Source organism: Scyliorhinus torazame, chromosome 9 (genome assembly GCF_047496885.1).
Source record: "Scyliorhinus torazame isolate Kashiwa2021f chromosome 9, sScyTor2.1, whole genome shotgun sequence".
Taxonomy (NCBI): domain Eukaryota; kingdom Metazoa; phylum Chordata; class Chondrichthyes; order Carcharhiniformes; family Scyliorhinidae; genus Scyliorhinus; species Scyliorhinus torazame.
In genome coordinates this window covers 146394993-146417405 of record NC_092715.1, presented here as the reverse complement: position 1 = coordinate 146417405, position 22413 = coordinate 146394993, and the positions used below count along the sequence as shown (strand labels likewise).

At 38.8% G+C, this 22413-nt stretch overlaps 1 protein-coding gene across 4 annotated transcripts in view; it reads left to right on the top strand.

Moving 5' to 3' along the window:
• Nucleotides 1-745: 745 nt before the first annotated feature.
• The window catches only part of carnmt1 (carnosine N-methyltransferase 1), a 33253-nt gene continuing 11585 nt past the window's right edge, over nucleotides 746-22413 (top strand). For 2 of the 4 annotated variants that reach the window (XR_011949103.1, XM_072516599.1), the window contains exons 1-7: nucleotides 746-938; nucleotides 6357-6561; nucleotides 8901-9067; nucleotides 11869-12009; nucleotides 12340-12518; nucleotides 13036-13149; nucleotides 13619-13680. Coding sequence is in view for 3 of the 4 variants with exons in the window: in XM_072516599.1 (XP_072372700.1) it covers nucleotides 817-938; nucleotides 6357-6561; nucleotides 8901-9067; nucleotides 11869-12009; nucleotides 12340-12518; nucleotides 13036-13149; nucleotides 13619-13671 (981 nt within the window). In the remaining variant the exon portion in view is untranslated. Of the gene's footprint in view, nucleotides 939-6356; nucleotides 6562-8900; nucleotides 9068-11868; nucleotides 12010-12339; nucleotides 12519-13035; nucleotides 13150-13618; nucleotides 13681-17237; nucleotides 20628-22413 lie in introns of those variants that run through there. The other 2 variants (XM_072516600.1, XM_072516598.1) reach the window with 2 other exon arrangements.

Here is a 22413-nt window from a genome sequence, read left to right as displayed (position 1 = left end):
GCCAACAGCAGGATAACCAGTTTCCTTTCGTCCGTCATTATCTCATTCCTGGAAGTAGTAACACATTCTCTCCACATACTGGGACCAGTCCTCAATAGTCAGGTCAAATTCATCTAACTTCCCAAAAAACAGCATTTTTGAAATAGCAAGGCTTACCCTCCGAGTGCGGCAGCTGGCCGCCACAAGGTTCTTTGTTTACCTCGTCGTCCCTGTAATAATCCACAGGAGGCAGGGGCACTGTCACTACACCAGTATTTATTTGCAACAACTACATTCCAGAGCTGCTCCAAACTATGCTGCTCGCATTCTAGTCAACTAAAGACTGGTTCATAAAGCCTACACAAGTGCTTATATGGGTCCCCTCAATGACCTATCATTGAGGGAGCTCATACTCCAATTGGCCAACCAATAATGCGAATTGGAGGTCATTACAGACTGTTAATTGAAAAATAATTATCAGCGTACTGGGGAGAAGGCACTAAGTAAATTGGAGCGCCAGTGCAGACACGATGGGCCGAACAGCCGCCTTCTGGGCTGTGATAATGACGGCGTGTTTATTCTTAAAATCAGTTTTAAAGTGAGAGTATCTTGGCAGCATTCTTGCGGTTGACGCCTGACTTGCAGCTGATTGAGCGCTCTGTTGTTAAATCCTCCAGGCCTCCAGATGTCGCTGTGATGCGGGAATGTGGTTAGTATGTGCGCGCGCGCGCGGTACGGCCGCTCTTTCTTTCGCCGTCTCCTCGGTGCGGTTGTGAGGCAAGGATTTTGCTGGTGGCGGCTTTGAGGAGAAGAGGAAAAGGAGAAAAAGGATAAAAGATGGAGAACGAGGGGAACGAGAACGAGAACAATGAAAACTGTCCCGGGGAGGAACAAGAGGAAGAGGAGCGCTTGGAGAAAGAGCACTTCTGGAAAATCATTAATGCTTTTAGATATTATAGGTAAACTGGAAATAAACAGGCGGCCACCCAGTTGAGGGTGTGAGAGGAGGCAGCCCAGGCCTGAGAGGGGGAGGTGGTCAGGGGCTCTCTTGACATCAACACACACAAACCTTGGCCTACAACGCAATTTACATTTACTCGGCTTCTTTGGAATACCGGCATGTTTGTTCAGAGCTATTTGTATTTATCTGTGGATAAATCCTTCTATTGTAATTCCCAGGGGACGTAAAGGGCTGGGGTGTTTAAAAAAAATACTGAAGATCTAGACAAACCGTCCCTTGGTTTAAATGTAATCTCTCATTGGCCTACTGCTTTTTCTATCTCTGCTCCCCTCCCACAATGAAACACTTAGAAACTTAACCTATTGACTTTTTATCCAAAATAAACACCCTATTTTGTGGGGATAAGAGGATGGCAAAGTTTAGGATTATTAGGAAAAAGGAATACCTTTGAAATTCTTCATGTCTCATACAGATATGCTTCATATGTTGTGTGTATTATCTACTTCTGTAACATATTTCAGTTCAGTAGTTTTAGCAGCTGTAGTTATTGTACCGATCCAGTGATTTTTTTTTTGTTATTAAACTTTTTTTGCATGGATATTTAGTAAATTCAATAAGTTCTCACACAAAAGAATATGCAATACAAGAGTTCGTGGAATTGGAATTAATATGCCAGCATAGAAGGGGGATTGACTAAAGGCTGGAAAATAGGGATAAATGGATTGTTTTCAAGTTGGTATGTTGTTAGTGGGGTATCACTGTATTGCATCCTTGGCTATTTCCATCTATGTCATTAATAAAGATTGTAGGTGTAATGTATCCAGGTTTACTGATGATACAAAGCTAGGTGGAATACTTGAGCTGTGAGGAAGACACAGTCTGCAAAGGGATGCAGACCAGTTAAGTGAGTGGGCAAGTGGGAACAGATGGGAGTATCATGTGGGGAATTTAGGCTTTTCACTTTGATAAGGATAGAAAAATATTTTATAAATGGTGAGAAACTATTCAATATTGGTATTCCGAAGAATTGGGATGCTCTTGTACAAGGAACACAAAGTTTACATGCAGTTAGTGGAAGCAATTATGAAGGCAAATGTTGAAAATACAGGTCTTAATTTAAAAGGGAGCTAGTGCAGGATAAGAAAGTCTTGTTGCAATTTTATAGAACTTTGGTGGGGCTGCACTTGGAGTGCTGTGTAGAGTTTTTGTCTCTACCTCTGGAAGTATATACAGGTATTTGTCTACTGTTCATTAGATTAATTCCTGCAATAAAAGGGTTGGTCTTTGAGAAGATTGGGTCCATACTAAAGTTTAGAAGAATGAACGGTGGTGTATTTGAAACTGCAAGATGCTGTGTGTGTGAGACAGATTAGGTGCCGAGACGCTGTTTCTCCAGGCTAGGTCTAGGGGTCATTGTCTCATAAGGGATTGGCCATTGAGGATTGAGATGAGAAATTTGTGAACTCAACAGGTTGAAAATCTTTAGAATTGCCTAGCTAGAGCAGTAGCTGGTTAGTCATTGAGTATACTCGAGGTAGAGATGGACAGATTTTTGGACTCGAGGGGAATTAAGGCGGAAAGTGGAGTAATGGTCAATGTTGTTTAGCCATGAGCTTAATGAATATTAGAGCAGGCTCATGGAGCTGTATGGTCTAATGCTCTTATTTTTATTCTTGCGTTCTTTCAGAAATTATTACCATTGTTAGTGTTAGTGCTCCACATTCATTCTAAATTAGGAGATCCATCTTGGAACTCTCTTGTATATTCAAAATATCTGTGTTTTATAACTGAATTTGATTTTTAAAAAAATAAAAAAAATAATTTCCACTTGTTTCTTGATTTTTTTTTCAATATATTTTTCAAGATTCAATTTGATTTCACTTTCTATGCTTTGTAGAGAATCAATGGGGTAGAAGTAGTGTTTTGAAAGTAAATAATACAGCACTGAATGGCTTGGCTTTCAATCTGTTGTCTTCAATGCAAAGTGTTTATTCCACATGTATCATAAATTTCTCAATTTCATTCCAAGACTTTTCCTCAAAATTCAGTTACTAAAATATAAGTCTTGCATCAGTTGTGCATGGAACAATTTTATTTTCTACATTGAGTTTCTAGTTAAGACAAACGGCTGTCTGAAACCAGATTTGCTTTTGTCTGTTGTAAGTAATGGAAATAAGGAAAGGGAAGCGTGTACATATATATAGATTTAGCTTAATTTTAAATGTCCCCAATAAGTTTGCAGATGCAAGAAATCAAACAAATGCTTTTAAAAGTATTATAAAAAATAATTATAAAATAACATTAAACAGCAAAATATATCATATTCCATGTGTTTCATAATTATAAGCAGTGATGCCATGTATTTGAAAATAAAAGATCTGCGTGAGTAAATCAACTAGCTTCTGCACCCATGCACTTGAAAATAACTTGCAGAAAATTTATAGAGACATTTCGAACTTAAAAGGGCAGTATGAAAACGTGAGGAGTTCAATTCATAATTTTATTAGTTAAACTAATCAGGATAATGTTTTGTGAAATGGTGCAACGGTATCTGCTTATTAACTTGTGAAGTAATTATATTGAGAATATATTCAAACAATAAATTTTAAATCTTTCCGAATTAAAACTGAATTCACAGTTCTAGATGTGGATGCTCAACATGTAAGCATATAATTCTGTTAGTGAATTTGCAGTTCTGTTGTGATCACCCCACTTCCATTGACTGTCTTAGAATATGATCAACTACAGATAATAACATGAAAGCAACAATATATAAAATAGTACTATTCTCACTGAACAATAAATAGAAAGTTACATTTGAAAATTGGGATTGGTTTGCACTTTCCAATGCATCCCATCTCCCTTTGGATTATCTTGGGTGTTCAGTTTATCTAGTGGAGATAATGAAAGCTAAAATGACAGAATATTGATCACAATTGAAGTGAAGACATATTTTGTATATGGAGTAATTGTCAGTGAGTGGCACTGATGAGGAACAAGGCAGTAATTCTTTTGACCAGCGTATCAACAGAATGCTGAAACAAATTATGCTTAAACTATCTGGCAGCCATAAATTTTATCTGGCAGCCATAAATTTTAATTACTATGTAATAGGTGTGTTGAGGTCACTCAATACAGCATGATGTAAGTGGGAAGCTATGTCTCCATGGTCTCAACTTGGAACATTGAGATCCCTGACGGGTTTTGACTTTCCTTCATTGTGCTTTTTTCCCTCCTATATCCATGAATGAAAAAATCTGCCATGAATGAAATGAAAATCGCTTATTGTCACAAGTAGGCTTCAAATGAAGTTACTGTGAAAAGCTCCTAGTCGCCACATTCCAGCACTTGTTCAGGGAGGCTGGTGCGGGAATTGAACCGTGCTGCTGGCCTGCCTTGGTCTGCTTTCAAAGCCAGTAATTTAGCCCTGTGCTAAACAGCCCCTGCAGTATACCATTTGATTTTTTTAAAAACATAGATTGTTCCTGTAACTTATAGGTTGAGAGTTCAACTATGTGCAATAGCTTGCTTCAATGTCTAAGTCATCGCCCATGTTTTCAGTTGCTAAAACTTTAAGTATGGAAGTATGAACTATGCACCAGATTTTTATATTACTTCTGTTATACAATTATTCAAAGTGATAAGTTATTATTGCAAGATTTGATGTGGCAAGCTACAGTATAAAAATCTAAACTATTTTAGTTCTTCTATTATCCAGTAATTCAATAAACTCAAGTGAATTATGTATTTGTGAGCATTGGCATAAATGTCAGGTTATAAGGGCATGGCATAATTTTGGAAATTTTAATCAAGACGGTTGCATGAGATCTGAATGAGCACTCAAACAATAACACTGGGGTGGGTCATACAGTACCTGTCAGTATCTCAATGTCCCGAATTGCTTTACAGTTAGTGAAGTACTTTTAAAGTGTAGTCACTGATGTAATGTAAGGAACTCAACCACAAATTTGTGAAAAGCAAGGTCCTACATGCACCAAAGCAACAAAGGTCAGATTACTTGTTTTAGTGTTGCGAGTTGAGATTTGAGTAAACTCGCCTCCTCTTCGAAGTAGTGCCACGAGATCTTTTCCATCCACATGAGCCAACGGAGCTTCACTTTAATATGCTATCTGTGCAGCACTTGATACTGTATTTGAGGGCCTGCCTTTATTTTGTGTTCGAGTCTCTGAAACGGAATTTGAACTTGCAATCTTCTAGGCTGAGGTTTGATAGGGTATGCACTGAGAGGTTGTTTCCAATGGATGGGGAATCTAGAACATGGACACAGTTTCAGGATAAGGGGACAATTTAGGACCGAGGTGATTTGCCATGATTGCATTGAAGGGCAGAACTGGCTGGACGGTCCACTTTTTCCTGTGTTCTTCTCAATCAATGGTGAGAGTGCTACTAATGAGCCACTGTTGATGCAGCACCCCATTAAAAAGAACGATCCAATGAAGACGCAGCTCTGTAATTTGCTTCACACTTCTCTGGCTCCAATTTAAAGAGACTTAATCTGTGGCAGTAGGTTTAATCCCAGGAAAGCAGTTTTAGAATTCCATACCTTTGTGATCAACTTTTAAAGTATCATTAGTATTGAAAGCAAAGGACTAATTTCTAGATTTTTTTTTTTACAGGGAATTGTTGAGGTGATCTTTTTCAAATTATACTGTTTACTTTTTTTAATTGTTTACCTTTTTTAAAACGTAATGGTGGTTCTGAGATAAAAATTGTTCACTGTTTGACTCATTTGGAGGCCATATGTATGTTTTATGTTATTTCATTTATTTGTCTATATTTTCTTGTTTTCTTTCCTTCTATTGTGCTAGTACTGTACATTATTCAAAATTTGAAGAGCACCGACCATCCAGAAACATTGCATTGGTGTTCTTCATAGGATTTACAAATGTTCTTCAATAGGCATATTTTTGGGTGCTGTTCTTGTGTCCAGTCATTAAAAAACACTTTCCTTGCTTTGACAGAGTAATCCAGACTCAAACTTAGCTCCGTTCTCTCTCCACAGATGCTGTCAGATCTGCTGAGATTGTGCAACATTTTCTGTTTTAGATTTTAAAAAAACACTATCTGTTTTAAGCATTTTGAATAAATTCCTGCCGCTTTTCTGGCAAATTAGAATTATTTTAGTTGAATAGTATTCTCAAATGTTGATAGCAGTTCTTTGGTTTATTAAGCAAGTTTTATTGGCAATTTCATTTTTTGGGGGTAAATTTAATTGACATTAATATCAATGTAATATGATTGCTGTAAATTTTATAGATATTTAAATGATGGACTCCCACACTTTGGTATAGATTTCTAGGCTATAAGATGAAACATTGCAGGATATGTTTGTCAAAATGTGTTCCATTGTTCCCAATTTTCCCAGCTCATTTTTCAATGCAACTTCACTTTCCAGGATTTATGCTCATGAGAGGGTAACTCGTTCAGAAAAGCAATTCCACTCCCTCCCAGCAGCTCATCGGAAGCTGCTTCCTAATTTCCTTCCTCACGTGAACAAATTAAGGGAGTGTATTGAACATAACTACGAGATCCTGAAAGCAATTATTAACAACTGCAATCACATGTTTGAAAATAAGGAATATGGAGTTATAGATATGGAGGTAAGTGAAACACAAACATGGAATAATTTTGAAAACTCAACTGCATGCAGCATTGGCTCAAACAATTTGCGGTGTGTCTGTGCTTTGAATTCATGCCAACTACCTAGTAGCATATATACATACATGCGAATAAATTTATATAATTTTTTGTATTGTATTTAACTTGGATTTTACTTAATGGGATTTATTTTCCTGTATTTGTTAGCATAATTGTACAATATTCACAGTTTGTTCTATGAAGGGCAGTTGATACCTGGGAGTGTGTGCAAATCGATGACCTTAAATCAAATATTTTATTGTCATCTAGACTCTAAAAGTAGATTACAATCTATTAAGTCAAATACAATGTAGACAGTATTTATCTTTCAAGCATTAATGGTTATGATATCACTTTAATAAATTGTGATCCCCAACAGTAGTGTGGTATTGAGCATAAAAGTTGTCACTCCAAGGCCCTGCTAGGCTAGCTTGTTTCAACCTGTATAGCATATCAAATGCTGCAATTGACTTCAGTGTCCCTGCGTGGCGAGGTGAAAAATACGCCAGAGCTTCCACTTCAGATTGGTATCTCATGGCTTTTCCTGGAAAATGACCTTGGATGGGGTGAGGAAGACTAAGCACTACTCGCTGCTTGATAAAATGTATCTTTATTAGATGAAGTATAGAGTTTCATTGTAACATTGCAAATTCAGAAGGATGCCATCTTCCTTCCACTCCCACTTCTTCACTGCAAAGTGCAGCATTTTCATGCTGCGTACAATCTACTTCAAATGACCAAGTGAAAATGACATCCGAGGCATTTTGTGTTGCGGACTTGGACCGCTGTGTGCTGGATTAAAATTGCACAATCATTCTTATGGTAGCACAGTGGTTAGCAGTGTTGCTTCACAGCGGCAGGGTCCCAGGTTCAATTCCGGCTTGGGTCATTGTGCGGAGTCTGCACGTTCTCCCTGTGTCTGCGTGGGTTTCCTCTGGGTGCTCCGGTTTCCTCCCACAAGTCCCGAAAGACGTGTGGGTAATTTGGACATTCTGAATTCTTTCTCTGTGTACCGAATAGGTGTTGGAATGTGGCAACTAGGGGCTCTTCACAGTAACTACATTGCAGTGTTAATGTAATCCTACTTGTGACAATAAAGATTTTTTTAAAAAATTAATTTACTTGGGACGTTTTGGCAGGTGAGACCTCACTACATTCTTTATGGAGATGACACTTGGTGGTTGGGATAATTGTAATGTTTTGTGTGGACATTCAGAAAGCATTTGACTAGATGTAGCCAGTTGTGATTAGAGACGATTGAGGGGTATGGAATTAGTGGGAGAACATCAAATTGGATTAAAAGTAAGTTAAAAGGCAGGAAATAGAGTAGGATCTGGGAGCAAATCCCCAAAGTGGTTGAAGTAAAGTGGTTGCATTTCTGTAATCCTTTCAGGACCACCAGACATTCAAAGTGCTTTACAGAAGTACTTTTTTAAAAATGTAGTCACTGTTGTAATGTAGGAAATGTGATGTTGATTGAGGGGTAAATATTGGCCAGGATGCCGGGATGACTCTCCTCTTCTTCGAATTAGCGACATGGGATCTTTTACATCAACTGGAGCCTTAGTTTAAAGCGCAATAAAAGACAACATCTCCCTGACAGTGCAACACTTTAAGTACTTCACTGGAGTGTTTGCATAGATTTTGTGCTTAAGCCCTGGAATGGGACTTGAACCCAGAACCTTGTGAATCAGAGGTGAGAATGCTACCAACTGAATCACAGCTCATACTCCAGTGAATAATGGTGTCCCACAGGGTTCTAATACCATTCACCGTGTGCATATGTTTTGAATGGAAGACAGCTGGATGATGTGGATAACAGTGGGGTTTTGGTTTTCAGATTCACAAGACTCTAAAAGCAATACCTTTGGCATATGAGATCAATTTTTTAAAAAGCTATTGGAATACTGACCAAAGGAATAGAATATAAAAGTTTGAGGGTTGTGAGGTTGTGGAATGCACCGTTGGAGTTAGTGATTGAAGCAAAGAACACGGCAACATTTAAGAATATGTTCATTGTGTAGTTGAAGAAAAGTGGAATAAAGATATATAGAAAGGGACTATGTATTTAGAATTACGGGGTACTGCTGGTGTGGAAGGTACACACCAGTATTGAGTGGTTGGTGTAAATGGCCTATATTTGTGTTGTTTGTATGTAATTTTTTGTAATTCATGCAATGAACTGGAAAATACGAACATTTAGGAGAGTTAAATCTAAATGCTGTTAAATCTAAACTCTTCCCACCAAATTTTGAAGTTAATTTAGTAATAAGTGATTATTTTTTGATTATAACATGTACAGGCTGACCCGGGGCGATTAAAACCAGCATCCACCTTTGACATGGACAAACTGAAGTCCACCATTAAACAATTTGTAAGGGATTGGAGTGATGATGGCAAGGCTGAACGGGATGCTTGTTATCAACCAATCATTGAAGAAATCGTAAAACATTTCCCTCAGGAGCAATGGTATGGTATTGGTTCCAAAAAATGACATGTTTAGAACCCTGAATGAGAGATCAATTAAAATAATTTAATGTATCTATTAGCATTTTTCATTTGAGCCCAATTTTCAGTTTAAGATTTTAGCAGATTAGATTGAATGCATGGCCAGTGATTTGTGCTGAGTTAGCTAATCTCAGTTATGACAACTGTGGGCCATCATAGCTGATCTCTGTTCCTGGTTAGAAGGAAAATAGCATTCAAAGATCTTGGTCTTTCCAGTGTTTTCTGTTGTAAAGCAGGTTTGCGCAGAAATTGGTTGAGTTTGGTCAGCGTGGCCAAATAATTTGCCAACACTTGTTACCAGTGCTTCCCACAGAACACATGCCACCTGGGGAGATACGTCCATGATGTTGTTTACCTTTCCTCAGCAAAAATCATAATTTTCAGGACAAGTGAGAAGAAAATTGAAACATGAAACACTCCAAAATACATACTTGCAATAATAAAATGACCAAACAATGTGTAGTTAACCAGGAGCCAATGTTGGTGAGCCAGCACAAGGGTCGATGGATGAATGGAATTTAGTGCGAGTTCGTACACAGGTAGCTGAGTTTTGGACAACCTCAAGTTTATGGAGGGTTGAATGCACAAGTCTGGCAGGAGTGTGTGAGAATAGTCAAGTCTGGAGGTAACAAAGGCATGGATGAGGATTCAGCAGCACGAGCTGATGGAAGGGCGAAGATGGGTCCTTTTAACCAGGTGGAAAAAGGCACTTTTAGCACCCTGTCAGGCTGTGGTTAAAAGCTCATCTCATGGTCAAATATGACAAAAGGTTGTGAACAGCCTGGCTTAGCCTCAAACAGTTGCCACGGAGAAGAATGGAGCCAGGCGCAAGGGAACAGAATTCGTGGCAGGTGCCAAAGCCAGTGGCCTCAATCCTCGCAATATTCAATTGAAGTAAATTTCTGCTCATCCAGTAACAAGCAGTTCAAAGACAATGGAGGAACAGACCGAGGCGGTGGCAAGGCAGAGCTAGGTGTTATCAGCATACAAGAGGAGAACAAAGTACAGCACAGGAACAGGCCCTTCGGCCCTCCAAGCCTGCGACGACCAGCCTGCCCGTCTAAACTAAAATCTTCTGCACTTCCGGGGTCCGTTATCCCTCTATTCCCATCCTATTCACGTATTTGTCAAGATGTCCCTTAAACGTCACTATCATCCCTGCTTCCACCACCACCTCCGGTCGCGAGTTCCAGGCACCCACTACCCTCTGTGTATAAAAAAAAAAAAACTTAACTCGTACATCTCCTCTAAACCTTGCCCCTCGCACATTAAACCTATGCCCCTAGTAATTGACCCCTCTACCCTGGGAAAAAGTCTCTGACTATCCACTCTGTCTATGCCTTTCATAATTTTGTAGACCTCTATCAGGTCGCCCCTCAACCTCCATCGTTCCAGTGAGAACAAACCGAGTTTATTCAACCGCTTCTCATAGCTAATGCCCTCCATACCAGACAACATCCTGGTAAATCTCTTCTGCACCCTCTCTAAAGCCTCCACATCCTTCTGGTAGTGTGGCGACCAGAATTGAACACTATACTCTCTAGTATGGCCTAACTAAGGTTCTATACAGCTGCAACATGACTTGCCAATTCTTATACTCAATGCCCTGGCCAAAGAAGGCAAGCATGCCGTATGCCTTCTTGACTACCTTCTCCACCTGTGTTGCCCCTTTCAGTGACCTGTGGACCTGTACACTTAGATCTCTCTGACTTTCAATACTCTTGAGGGTTCTACCATTCACTGTATATTCCCTACCTGCATTAGACCTTCCAAAATGAATTACCTCACATTTGTCCGGATTAAACTCCATCTGCCATCTCTCCGCCCAAGTCTCCAAATCATCTGAATCCTGCTGTATCCTCTGACAGTCCTCATCGCTATCTGCAATTCCACCAGCCTTTGCATCATCTGCAAACTTACTAATCAGACCAGTTACATTTTCCTCCAAATCATTTATATATACTACGAATAGCAACGGTCCCAGCACTGATCCCTGTGGAACACCACTAGTCACAGCCCTCCAATTAGAAAAGCACCCTTCCATTGCTACTCTCTGCCTTCTATGACCTAGCCAGTTCTGAATCCACCTTGCCATCTCACTCCTGATCCCATGTGACTTCACCTTTTGTACCAGTCTACCATGAGGGACCTTGTCAAAGGCTTTACTGAAGTCCATATAGACAACATCCACTGCCCTACCTGCATCAATCATCTCGCCAAGGCCCTCTACAGCTCCAGTAAGACATTGTTGCTCCTTCTACTCAAGTCTTCTTGTAATGATGGCCAGGTGTGGCCTCACCAAAGCCCTGTCCAGCTGCAGTAAGACATCCTTGCTCCTTCTACTCAAGTCGTCTTCTCATGATGGCCAGGTGTGGTCTTGCCAAGGCCCGGTACACCTGCGGTAAGACATCCTTGTTCAATGTACTCAAGTCCCCTTGTAATGATGGCCAACATAGATGAAACATTGAGGTTGTTGCATTATCAAGATAGTTGGTTCTAAACGATCAACTTAGTTTTACAAGAATTTTAACTACATACACAGAAAACAATTGAAGTATAAATTTTCAAACAAGAAATAGATGAACATACCTATATTTGAAGGAGCAAAAATCCTTGTATTATTTTGTAATTGCCAAAATGCAGTCAGGTACAAAACCTGACTAATCCATTTGATGTACACTGTGACTCTTGATAATTATTTAATTTACCAGCTAAGTCTTTGCATATGAAATTAATTATGATCTATTGCTCTTTCAATACAGCAATCCTGCTGACATGAACATACTTGTACCAGGAGCAGGACTTGGAAGATTAGCCTGGGAGATTGCTAGATTGGGTTATAGCTGCCAGGGTAATGAGTGGAGTCTATACATGCTCTTCTGTTCGCATTTTGTACTCAACAGGTAGAGTATGACTTCAGAATTTGCTAGAGTATGTTGTTTTAAAACTGTTTTCTAATTTGACATGATTAAAAAGCTGTATGATTTGTTTTGAAAACAAAACCGAAACTGCTGGATTACACAGCAGGCCAATCAGAATTTATAAAGAGAAAATATAGGTTGTGGCCAAATCTTTCATCAGTCCGACTTGAAATGTTAACTGACTGTTCTGTGTATTTTCAGCACTGTTTTAGTTTGACTTTCAGCATTTACAATTTTTTTGTTTGTTTAGAAAAATCTAAATGTGATTATGCTGTATTAAAGTACATAATTTAACTCATTCCCCTTTTTTAGATGTACTGGAGTTAACACAATGACACTTTATCCCTGGATACATCAATTTAGTAACAACAAGCGATCAGCTGATCAGATTCGACCAGTCCATTTTCCTGATGTTAATTCACATAGTCTTCCATCACATGCTAACTTTTCTATGACAGCAGGAGATTTCCAGGAGATCTATGCAGAACCAAGTAAGTAATTCCATTCTTCCGACAATTATTCTGTGAAATTATGGATTTGCAGTTTTACCGTAATGCATTTAAAACTCAAATGAAGCTGCAATATCAATGGTTTTAATACAGTCTAAGCCATCTTCACCTAGATCTTTGAATTCCATGTTATTGTTTACAATCAAGCATTACGACTTCATTATAGTCTTGATCCAAATATGGACAAAATAACTAAATTTCAGAGATGAGGTGGGAGTGACTGTCCTTGACATCATGGGAAACTTACCAAGCAGGTGGACTGCTTCATGGAGTCATTCTGATTTGTTGTTTACCTGGCATCCGACTACCACCCAACCATTTGAGAGGCAGGAAAATATTGTCCATAACTGATTTAGTGATATGAAGTATTGATCAATTGTCTGGGTGAATTTTATCATCCTTTACTTACAGGACTTTTTTTTCCAAAAAGTGGAAGAAATATTTCCTTGAGTCTTTGTAATACACAAATGTCAAATAACTTAAGTTTTTTGTATTACAGACACATGGGACTGTGTAGCAACATGCTTCTTCATTGACACAGCACATAATGTTGTTGATTACATTGAAACAATATGGAAGATTCTGAAACTTGGAGGAATATGGATAAATCTTGGTGCGTAATCAGAATATTCTGTTTCAGCTAATATTGCTTGCTCTTTTGGTTAGCTAGAAGTATATGTACCTATGCATTTTAAGCTGTTATAAATGGAATACATATCTCAGGTTTAAGAATGAAATGTTTTAGCATTTGAATCAGTCTCGGGAATTAATAAAGCCAGATTCGCCCAACATTAGCTGTACTGGAATGTTTCCATTTTTAAACCAAATATATAAATTGATGCTGCCAAATCAGTGAATGTAGTTTTGAGAAGAAACCCTTTTGTATGTCAGTTCTGTTTTCTCCAAAAATAATGATCACAACTGCCTTGGCGCTCCTTAAGGTATAGCATAACAAAGTAAAATGTGAACGTGATGGTATCTGCTTTTATAAATGTACAACAGCAATATTAAATGTAACAGAAGCACTAGTGGTATTTTAAATTATGTTCCTCTGATGCTTTTCCACCTATTTCCTTATATAGACAACACAAATACTTCGTGCAAAGTGCAAAACCTGATAAAGAAAGCACCTTGAAGACTCTTTGTAGGTGACCATTATTCTGCAGATTGTGTTTTATTTTGCCTTTAATTTTATATATAAACTAAGCAGATTAGAGAAGTGACAGAAACCCGACTGTAAATGATCAGGGTGAATGCTCATTTATGAAGTTATCAATGCTTGAGTGGCAGAATATTGGTAGCTACTGAATCTTGACCTTAAAGGAAGCAAGCAATATGGCAGTAGAGCAGTTCCTGGCTTTGATGGAAGTAGTGTTAGTTCAGATGTTTTCACCAAAGCAATAATGAGACAAATTTGAAATAGCATAGGTTTTGACTGAAAGTATGTTGCGGAGAGTTTTGGAGATTTGTAAATTACATACACAGCCTACAAAATGCACTATATTAATTGTAAACATCTAAGGTATATGTATATTTTTATAGAAGTGCTTTTCATTTTATACATTTTTTTGCCAACAGTTTATATTTTGTTCTCAAACTGTTTAGGGTTGGAACTTAATATTTTCAAATGAACATTTTGTGCTGCTGGTTGTATCAATTATATACAAATGCAACAATCAGAGAAACATCACTTTTTGGTGAATTGTAGATATTTGTCAGAAAAGTTAGGATAAAAATTGTCCCTGGTTATCAAATCTGCTTTTACACAGACTACATGCATCATGAACTCTACCACACTTAGAAAATTATTTGAGGGAAGGTTTTTATGCATTTTTACTTTTGCCCTGTAATCTGTATTACTACTAATACAGATATTAATCTAACTTTATCACATATAATATTCAGCATTTTACAATTGGTTTCTGAAAATATTTCCATGGTTTCATTAGCATAGGAACCATTTTGTTCCATGGAATATTTGAATGTGTCTGTCCCTATTTATCCTTATCTACCCTTTTCTTCACCAGCCATTTGCCTATCTTTTTAAGTCATGAATACAACCTTTGCTCTGTGTCTGTTCCACATGTCTTCTATGAGGAGGGAAGAATTTTCTTCCAATTCTATTCTTAATTTTGCTATCGTGTTCCGTATTCTCACTCCAAGGTAAATGACTTGCATATATCTATATTATTGTATTTGAGCATTTTAAGACCTGGAACGTCTCCTTATTTTCTCTAATTAATACAAATGCAATCGATGACTCTGTTCATAACATGGAGACCCAAATACCTCATAATTCTGTTACTCCTCCCTAAGTCCTCTCGTTGCATCAGTCTTTCTGGCGGTAGGACATGCAGGATTTTAAACATCAGGGAAACAATGCGTTTTCATAGCTTGTTTTGACTTATCTTCAAATATTTTCCGATACATTCTTACACTTTATTAGCTCAGTTACAGGAGCAGTCTTGCCTATTTATATACTTGCAGTATGTAGCCAGCAATCATGGTCTTTGCAAATGAACAGGTATTCATGTTTAAACTTCAGGTTTTCTTCTGTAAGGAAAGGGTTAATAAGATTGACTTGGTGTACTGCTGTAATGCTGCTTTTAATGTCTCTTTATATTGTAGCATTATTAGTTTTTGTAGTTAAACAGTGAATTCTTGCCTTCATGATGCTAGCTAAATTTGGGATGACACAAAAGGGTTAGTACTACAGGATATAAGGAATGGAACCACTGCAGTCTGCAACTCTGAAAAGCAAACAATTTTAAAACAACAGTACAGAGAAAACAAAAATCCTGCTGTATTCTGCATTTCTTTGTTCCTTTTTCTCACCAATTAATGGGATAAGGGCTGACCATTCCCCCAGTCCTGATGGCCTGCATCCTAGGATCTTCTTAAAAGAAGTGGCTGCAGAGATAGTAGATGCATTGGTTGTAATCGGGGTGGCTCATGGCACAGTGGTTAGCATTGTTGCCTCATAGCACCAGGGACCCGGGTTCGATTCCAACCTCGGGTGACTGTGTGTGGAGTTTGCACGTTCTCCCCCTGTCTGTGTAGGTTTCCTCCTGGTGCTCTAGATTCCTCCCTCATCCAAAGATGTACAGGTTAGGTGGATTGGCCATGCTAAATTGCCCTTAAGTGTCCAAAGACTGTGTGTGGTTACAAGGATAGGGATTGGGCCTAGGTAGGGTGGTCTTTTGAAGGGTCGGTGCAAACTTGATGTGCCAAATGGCCTCTTTTTACACTATAGGCAGTCTATGATTCTAATTATCCAAAATTCCTTGGATTCTGAAATTGTCCCAGAAGATTGGAAAACCGTAAATGTAACACCTCTATTCAAGAATGAAAGTAGACAGAGCAGGAAACTACAGGCCAGTTAGCCTAACATCTGTCATTGGAAAAATACTTGAATCAGTTATTAAAGAGATAGAGGCAGGACTTTTGGAAAATCATAATGGAATCAGTGTTGACATGGTTCCGTGAAATAGAAATTTAGAATTCTTTGAGTAGGTGACAAACAGATGCATGAAGTGGAATGAGTAGATGTAGTGTATTTTGATTTCCAAAAGGCATTCGAGCAAATGCCACATAAAAGGTCACTACATAAGATAAGAACTCATGGTGTTGGGGGTGGTACATTAGCATGGATAGAGACTAGCCAACAGGAAACAGAGAGCCGGGATGAATGATTAATTTTCAACATAGCAAACTGATGAGTGGAGTGCCACAGGATTCAGTGCTGGGGCCTAATCTATTTATGATCTGTATTAGTGACTTGCATGTAAGGACTGGGTGTATTGTGACCAAATTTGCTGATGACACAAAGATATGTAAGAACGTTGTGAGGAAGATACAAAGAGTTTGCAAAGGGATGGGTTAGGTGAGTGGACAAACAAATTGGGAAATAGCATATAATAGGGAAAATGTGAGGTTGTCCACTTTGGCAGGAAGAATAGAAAAACAGAATGGTATGTAAATAGAGAGGGACTTCAAAATGCTGCGGTACAGAGGGATCTGGGTGTCTACATTTGTGAATCACAAAAAATTAACAGTTACAGCAAGTAATTAGAACGGTAAACAGAATGTTGCCCATAATTATAAGGCAGATGGAGTATAAAAGTAGAGAAGCCTTACTACAACACTCAGGGTAATTGATGAGACCACACATCGAGTACTGCATACAGTTTTGGTTTCCTTATTTAAGGAGGGGATTTGATTGCATTGGAGGCAATTTAGAGAGGGTACACTTGACTCTTGGGAAGAAGGTATTGTCTTTATAATAAAAGGTTGAACAGGTTAGGTCTATAGAAGAAGGAGAGGTGATCTTATTGAAACATTTTAATTTATGAGGGGGCTTAACTGGGTCGATGCTGAAGAAATATTTTCGTCATGGGGAAATCTAGAACTGGGGGTGCAACTAAAAATAAGGAGTCGACCATTTACAACTGTGATGAGGATGAATTTCTTCTCTCAGATAGTTGTTAATCTTTGGCAATCTCTTTCCCAGAGAGCAGTATAAGGTGGGTCATTGAATATATTCAAGGCTAGGTTAGGTAGGTTTTTGATCAACAAGGGAGTTGAGCGTTATGGTGTTAATACCACAATAAGCTATGATCTTATTGAATGGCGGAGCAGGCTCAAGGGACTGAATGGTCTATTTCTTATGATTTAATGAACTTTTTTTATGTTTTGACAAAGGGAGGGTTGCAGTGAAACCAAATGCAGGAGGATTAGGATGTTGAGGAACAAGTCCAGAGTCCCAGTTGTGCTCTCGATTTTCAACTGTCTCCCACTGATGGTCTTAATCATGCAGCTTCCATCCCACATTCCTTCAGATTGTACCAACACTGCGCATGTATCTTTTCTTGTTTATTGCACAGTTCTGAGCATTGTTCTAACTGTTTGATCAAGCTTTTATAAATTACATGTCTCGCTTGGATCATCAGATCCTTTTTGGTGTTGGACTCTTCGTCAGAGAGTTTTAACCCATTTAAATTACGTTCAGGGCTAAATTTCTCTAAACTCTTACATAATTTGGCATGTCTTTATAATTTACTGTAACCTGACAGTATTGAAAGTTGACAGACGACTTGAAGCACCAGTCCTACTTATTGAGGAATCGGGTAGTGAACCTTAATTCTACATTCTGTGATACATCAATTGAATATACACTTCTAGATTACCAATTTTTAGAGACAAATTAAATGTGTATATTCTTACTGATCGTTTACTACTCAAATCAGTAGTGTTCACAGTGTTAACTGTCATATGTCAAATTATTAAGCATCCAAGAATTAAATGTGCACTCAATGTCAATATTACAAGCAAAATCTTCTGAGTTTTAGCCAGAGAATTCAACCATGTTAATGTTATGAACTCTATATACATGTTGATCATATCTTAATCTAATTCAAAGGTATTTGTTCCTGCACCAACTTTTTACTCACCTCTTCACAATTCACAAGCTTCATTGTTATATTATAAAGGTTTAATTTGCAACTAAATTGATTATGTTCTGTTCTTGTAAATATAAATCCCCCTCCGAGTGCATATCATAGAGGGAGAAAATATCAATTTCTTACACTTGTATGCTTAATGAATCCAACTCATAGAATTATATGAATCTCTTAAACTATTATCAGGTCCTAGGTATTACTATAGAATTACCATAATCTTTCATCAAATTATACTGCACGGCTCAAGATAAAACTGTTTAAAGTTTACATGTTTTATTTGTTCACACTTGGAAGTATCATTTTTCTGCAATGTTCAATTGTGATACACTGGCCAGATTATTGAAATATTGAATTAGCCAGTCACCTGTTTCATTTGTTAGTCACTGGGTCAGAGCCCAATAATAATACTACTTATGTGTCCAAACTATATAGGTTAAAATCTCTGTTATCATGTTATCATCAGTTTCCTAGAATCCCTACAGTGCAGAAGAAGGCCAATCGGCCCAATGAGTCTACAACCTTCTGAAAGAGCACCCTACCTAGGCCCACTCTCCCAACCTATCCAACGTTGCCTTTGGACACCTAAAGGGCAATTTAGAATGGCCAATCCACCTAACCTGCATTGGACTGTGTGATGAAACTGTATCCATCCAATTGTATAAATGTACAGAAATGGTGGATAGGAAAACACAGTTGGTCCATTGAGCTTGCCCTGCGTGGTTGTGATTCCTTTTAACATTATTATTCACACTATACCCTTCCCGCAGCTGCTAGCAGCTATGTAATCATCTGGAAGAGGAAAAGTGTTTTATAAAATGGCCGATTCTGATAGTAAAATTTCTCTCCAACACCCTTAAACAATCAAAGCTAGTTCAGAAGACTACGTTGACCCTGATTTATATTGCTTACTGTCTCATCCTATATATAATCTATAATCTTTATTAGTGTCACACGTAGGTTTACATTAACACTGCAATGAAGTTACTGTGAAAATCCCCTAGTCGCCGCACTCCGGCGCCTGTTTGGGTACACTGAGGAAGAACCAGAATGTCCAATTCACCTAACCAGCAAGTCTTTCAGGACTTGTGGGAGGAAACCAGAGCATCCGGAGGAAACCCACGCAGAAACTGGGAGAACGTACAACTCCGCACAAACAGTGACCCAAGCCGGGAATTGAACCCGGGTCCCTGGTGCTGTGAAGCAACAGTGCTAACCACTGTGCAGCCCAGCCATCAACAGGTTCAGCTCTCTTGGATGTATGCAACTCAAGGCAGTAACTTGTTAAATAGATCTACAATGCCTTCGGAAAAGAAGAATTTCCTAATATCTACTTCTACCCATGTGTCACTTTATGAATATAACCCCGAGTTCACCCAAACCTACTTACTGGAAATCTGTCATTATTAAAACAAGCTAGCTCTTTTAATTATTTTAACCACCCCTACCAGAGCACCCATTTCAAAAATAAGTAATCCCTGTTTTTTTTTTTTTAAAGATAAACAGAAAATGCTGGAAATAGACACCAGAGAGAGAGAGAGAGATAGTTGGTGGTCAGGTCTGTGTTGGGGTGGCAGACAGGAGTGATTAGAAATACGAAAGGGATGAGACTGCACAGCAAAAGTGGGTGGTAAAGGAACAAGTAAAGAAATAAGAAATGGCTCTAAAGGAGCTGTAAATGGCAGCAACATCATTACCAAGAACTGTTATTTGATGAAATGGGAGAGTGGTTATGCTCTAACGTTGTTGAACTCAATTTTGAGTTCATTAAGTTATAAATTAAAAGATTTTCTTATGATCTTGTAAGATGAGGCGGCATTCCTCGAGCTTGCACCAACTGGATTGTAACAGTGTAGGGCATCATAGTCAGAGTGGCAGTGGGTGGAGAATTAACATAAGCAGCAAAAAGCTTGGAATACTGCCTGTGGACAGAACAGAGGTGTTCACCAAAATGATCCCCAGTCTCTGGTCTCCCCAGTGTAGTGGAGATTTCAGCATGAACAACAAATCAGTATACCAAGTTGAAAGAAGTTCAAGTAACTAGCTGGTCCCTGGATGGTGGGAAGAGAGGAATTGAAAGAGCAGGTATTGCATCTTCTATGTTTGCATGGAAAGAGGAGCAGGTGTTAAAGGTGAGCTAAGAGAGAATCAAAATACCACAGAGTGAATAATCCCTTTGGAATGCTGTAAGGGATGAAATTATGTATTTGATGATGGCATAATGCCAAGGTAGCCAAAATGGTGGAGGTTAGTGGGGTGAAAGATGTGGTCAATAATAATCTTTATTGTCACAAGTAGGCTTGCATACACTGTAATGAAGTTACTGTGAAAATCCCCTAGTCGCCACACTCCCGGGCCTGTTCGGGTACACTGAGGGAGAATTCAGACACCCTATCTGGTCTTGATAGGAAGGGGTGAAAGCAGAAGTGCAAGATATGGGGGACTAAGTCAAGAGCTCTGTCAACCGCAGTGGAGAGGAATCCTCAGTTGATGGAAAAGGAAGACCTATCAGAAGCAAGTATGAAAATTGGCATCACCAGAACAATGTGAAGAGACAGAATAAATGGAATAACATCTTACAGGAAGCAGGATAGGAGGAAACATAATCAAGGTAATTATGGAACGAAAGAGAAAATGCTGGAAAATCTCAGCAGGTCTGGCAGCATCTGTAGGGAAAGAAAAGACCTAACATTTCGAGTCCGATGACTCTTTGTCAAAGCTAACAGACAGAGAAAGTGGGAAATATTTATACTGTGGAGTGAGAATGAAAGATGAGTAATGGCCACAGAAACCAAGGCGAAAGAGTGCTAATGGCAGTCCCCAGAGAGAACAAAAGATTTGAAAGGTCAAACAGCAGGGAAACTAACATCAGAGGGTGAACTGTAGATGTGGGGGGAGGGGGAGGGGAAGGGGAAGCAGAAGCAAAGGGGAGAAAGGTGGATAAGATTGGGGGGGGGGGGAATTAAATATATATTAAGAAAGAAAGAAATGGTAAAAGACAGTTAAAATGAAATGGGATGAAAACAAATGGGTCGAGTTGGGGTAGTGCTGATCATCTGAAGTTGTTGAATTCCATGTTCAGGCCGGAAGGCTGCAGCGTGCCTAACCGGAAGATGAGATGTTGTTCCTCCAGTTTGCATTGATTCTCACTCCACACTATAAATATTTCCCACTTTCTGTCTGTTAGCTTTGACAAAGAGTCATCGGACTCGAAACGTTAGCTCTTTTCTCTCCCTACAGATGCTGTCAGACCTGCTGAGATTATCCAGCATTTTCTCTTTCGTTTCAGATTCCAGCATCCGCAGTAATTTGCTTTTATCCAAGGTAGTTATGGATGTCAGTGGGCTTATAGTAGATGTTGGCTGACAGTAATGGAGATATAAAAGTTGAGGAAGGAATAGGAGAAGTTGAAGTTGAGCTATGTGAAGACGAAGGAGGATTGAAAATTTGAAACAGTTGAAATCAATCAGCTCTGGGTGAGTGCAGGAAGCAACACCGATGTAGGCATCAATGTACTCAAAATAAAAGTGAAGGAGGGGACCTCAGTCGGGCTGGAACAAAAAAATCCCATAAAAAGCACAGCTATGATCCATGCGTGACACCATAATGGCATCTTTTATTTGAAAAAAGTGAGAGGAATCAAAGGAGTGAGGTAGAGGCCTGTTCACCAAAACTCAACAGTGATGCCATTGTCTGTAGATTTGATGACAACATCAGTGTTGAATTTTGAAAGAACAGTGAGCTTCAAGTTCAGAGGGGGCAAGTTAAAGACATTGAGATGGCCCATGTTAACCAGTAGTTCCTAATTCAAGGACCTATAGAGGGTAGGCGGTCATAGGGAAGGGTCCAGTGGAGTGAAAATTCTGAAGATGGGAGAAGAGGTCTTGTATGCAAGGAGCAAACTCCTTGCCAAAAAAATGAGCGCAGAGGTGAAGGCGAAAGAAGAATGACTCAACTTTCTGCCAAGCTCAGGAATTAGGTAAATGACGTGCTTTAAGCTGGGTATCATTCAATTAGCCCTGAACCATAACCAAAACCTCCAAATCTCGCCATGTAAGACGATGATGTATTCTAAGTGAACGTAACCAAAGTAATACAATCAGAACATTGTATTTTGATTTACATTGAAACATTCTGGCAATGCAGCCGGCCACCTTGTTTGCTTTGATTATCACTTCACAGCATTATGAACCTTAAGACAATTGAGCATCATATTTTCTTTCAACAGATTTCAGTTCTGTACCCTGTAAGGTGTATGTATGCTTGGCATTGACTCTGCCCACATGCTGAACATTTATCAAAGCTAGATACCATTTGCCAATTAAGCACCATTTCCCCACTGTTATCATGATCCACTTGAAGTAATTTTTTCACATCCTCACTCGCACAAACCTTCATGTTTCAACAAATTGTACACCATT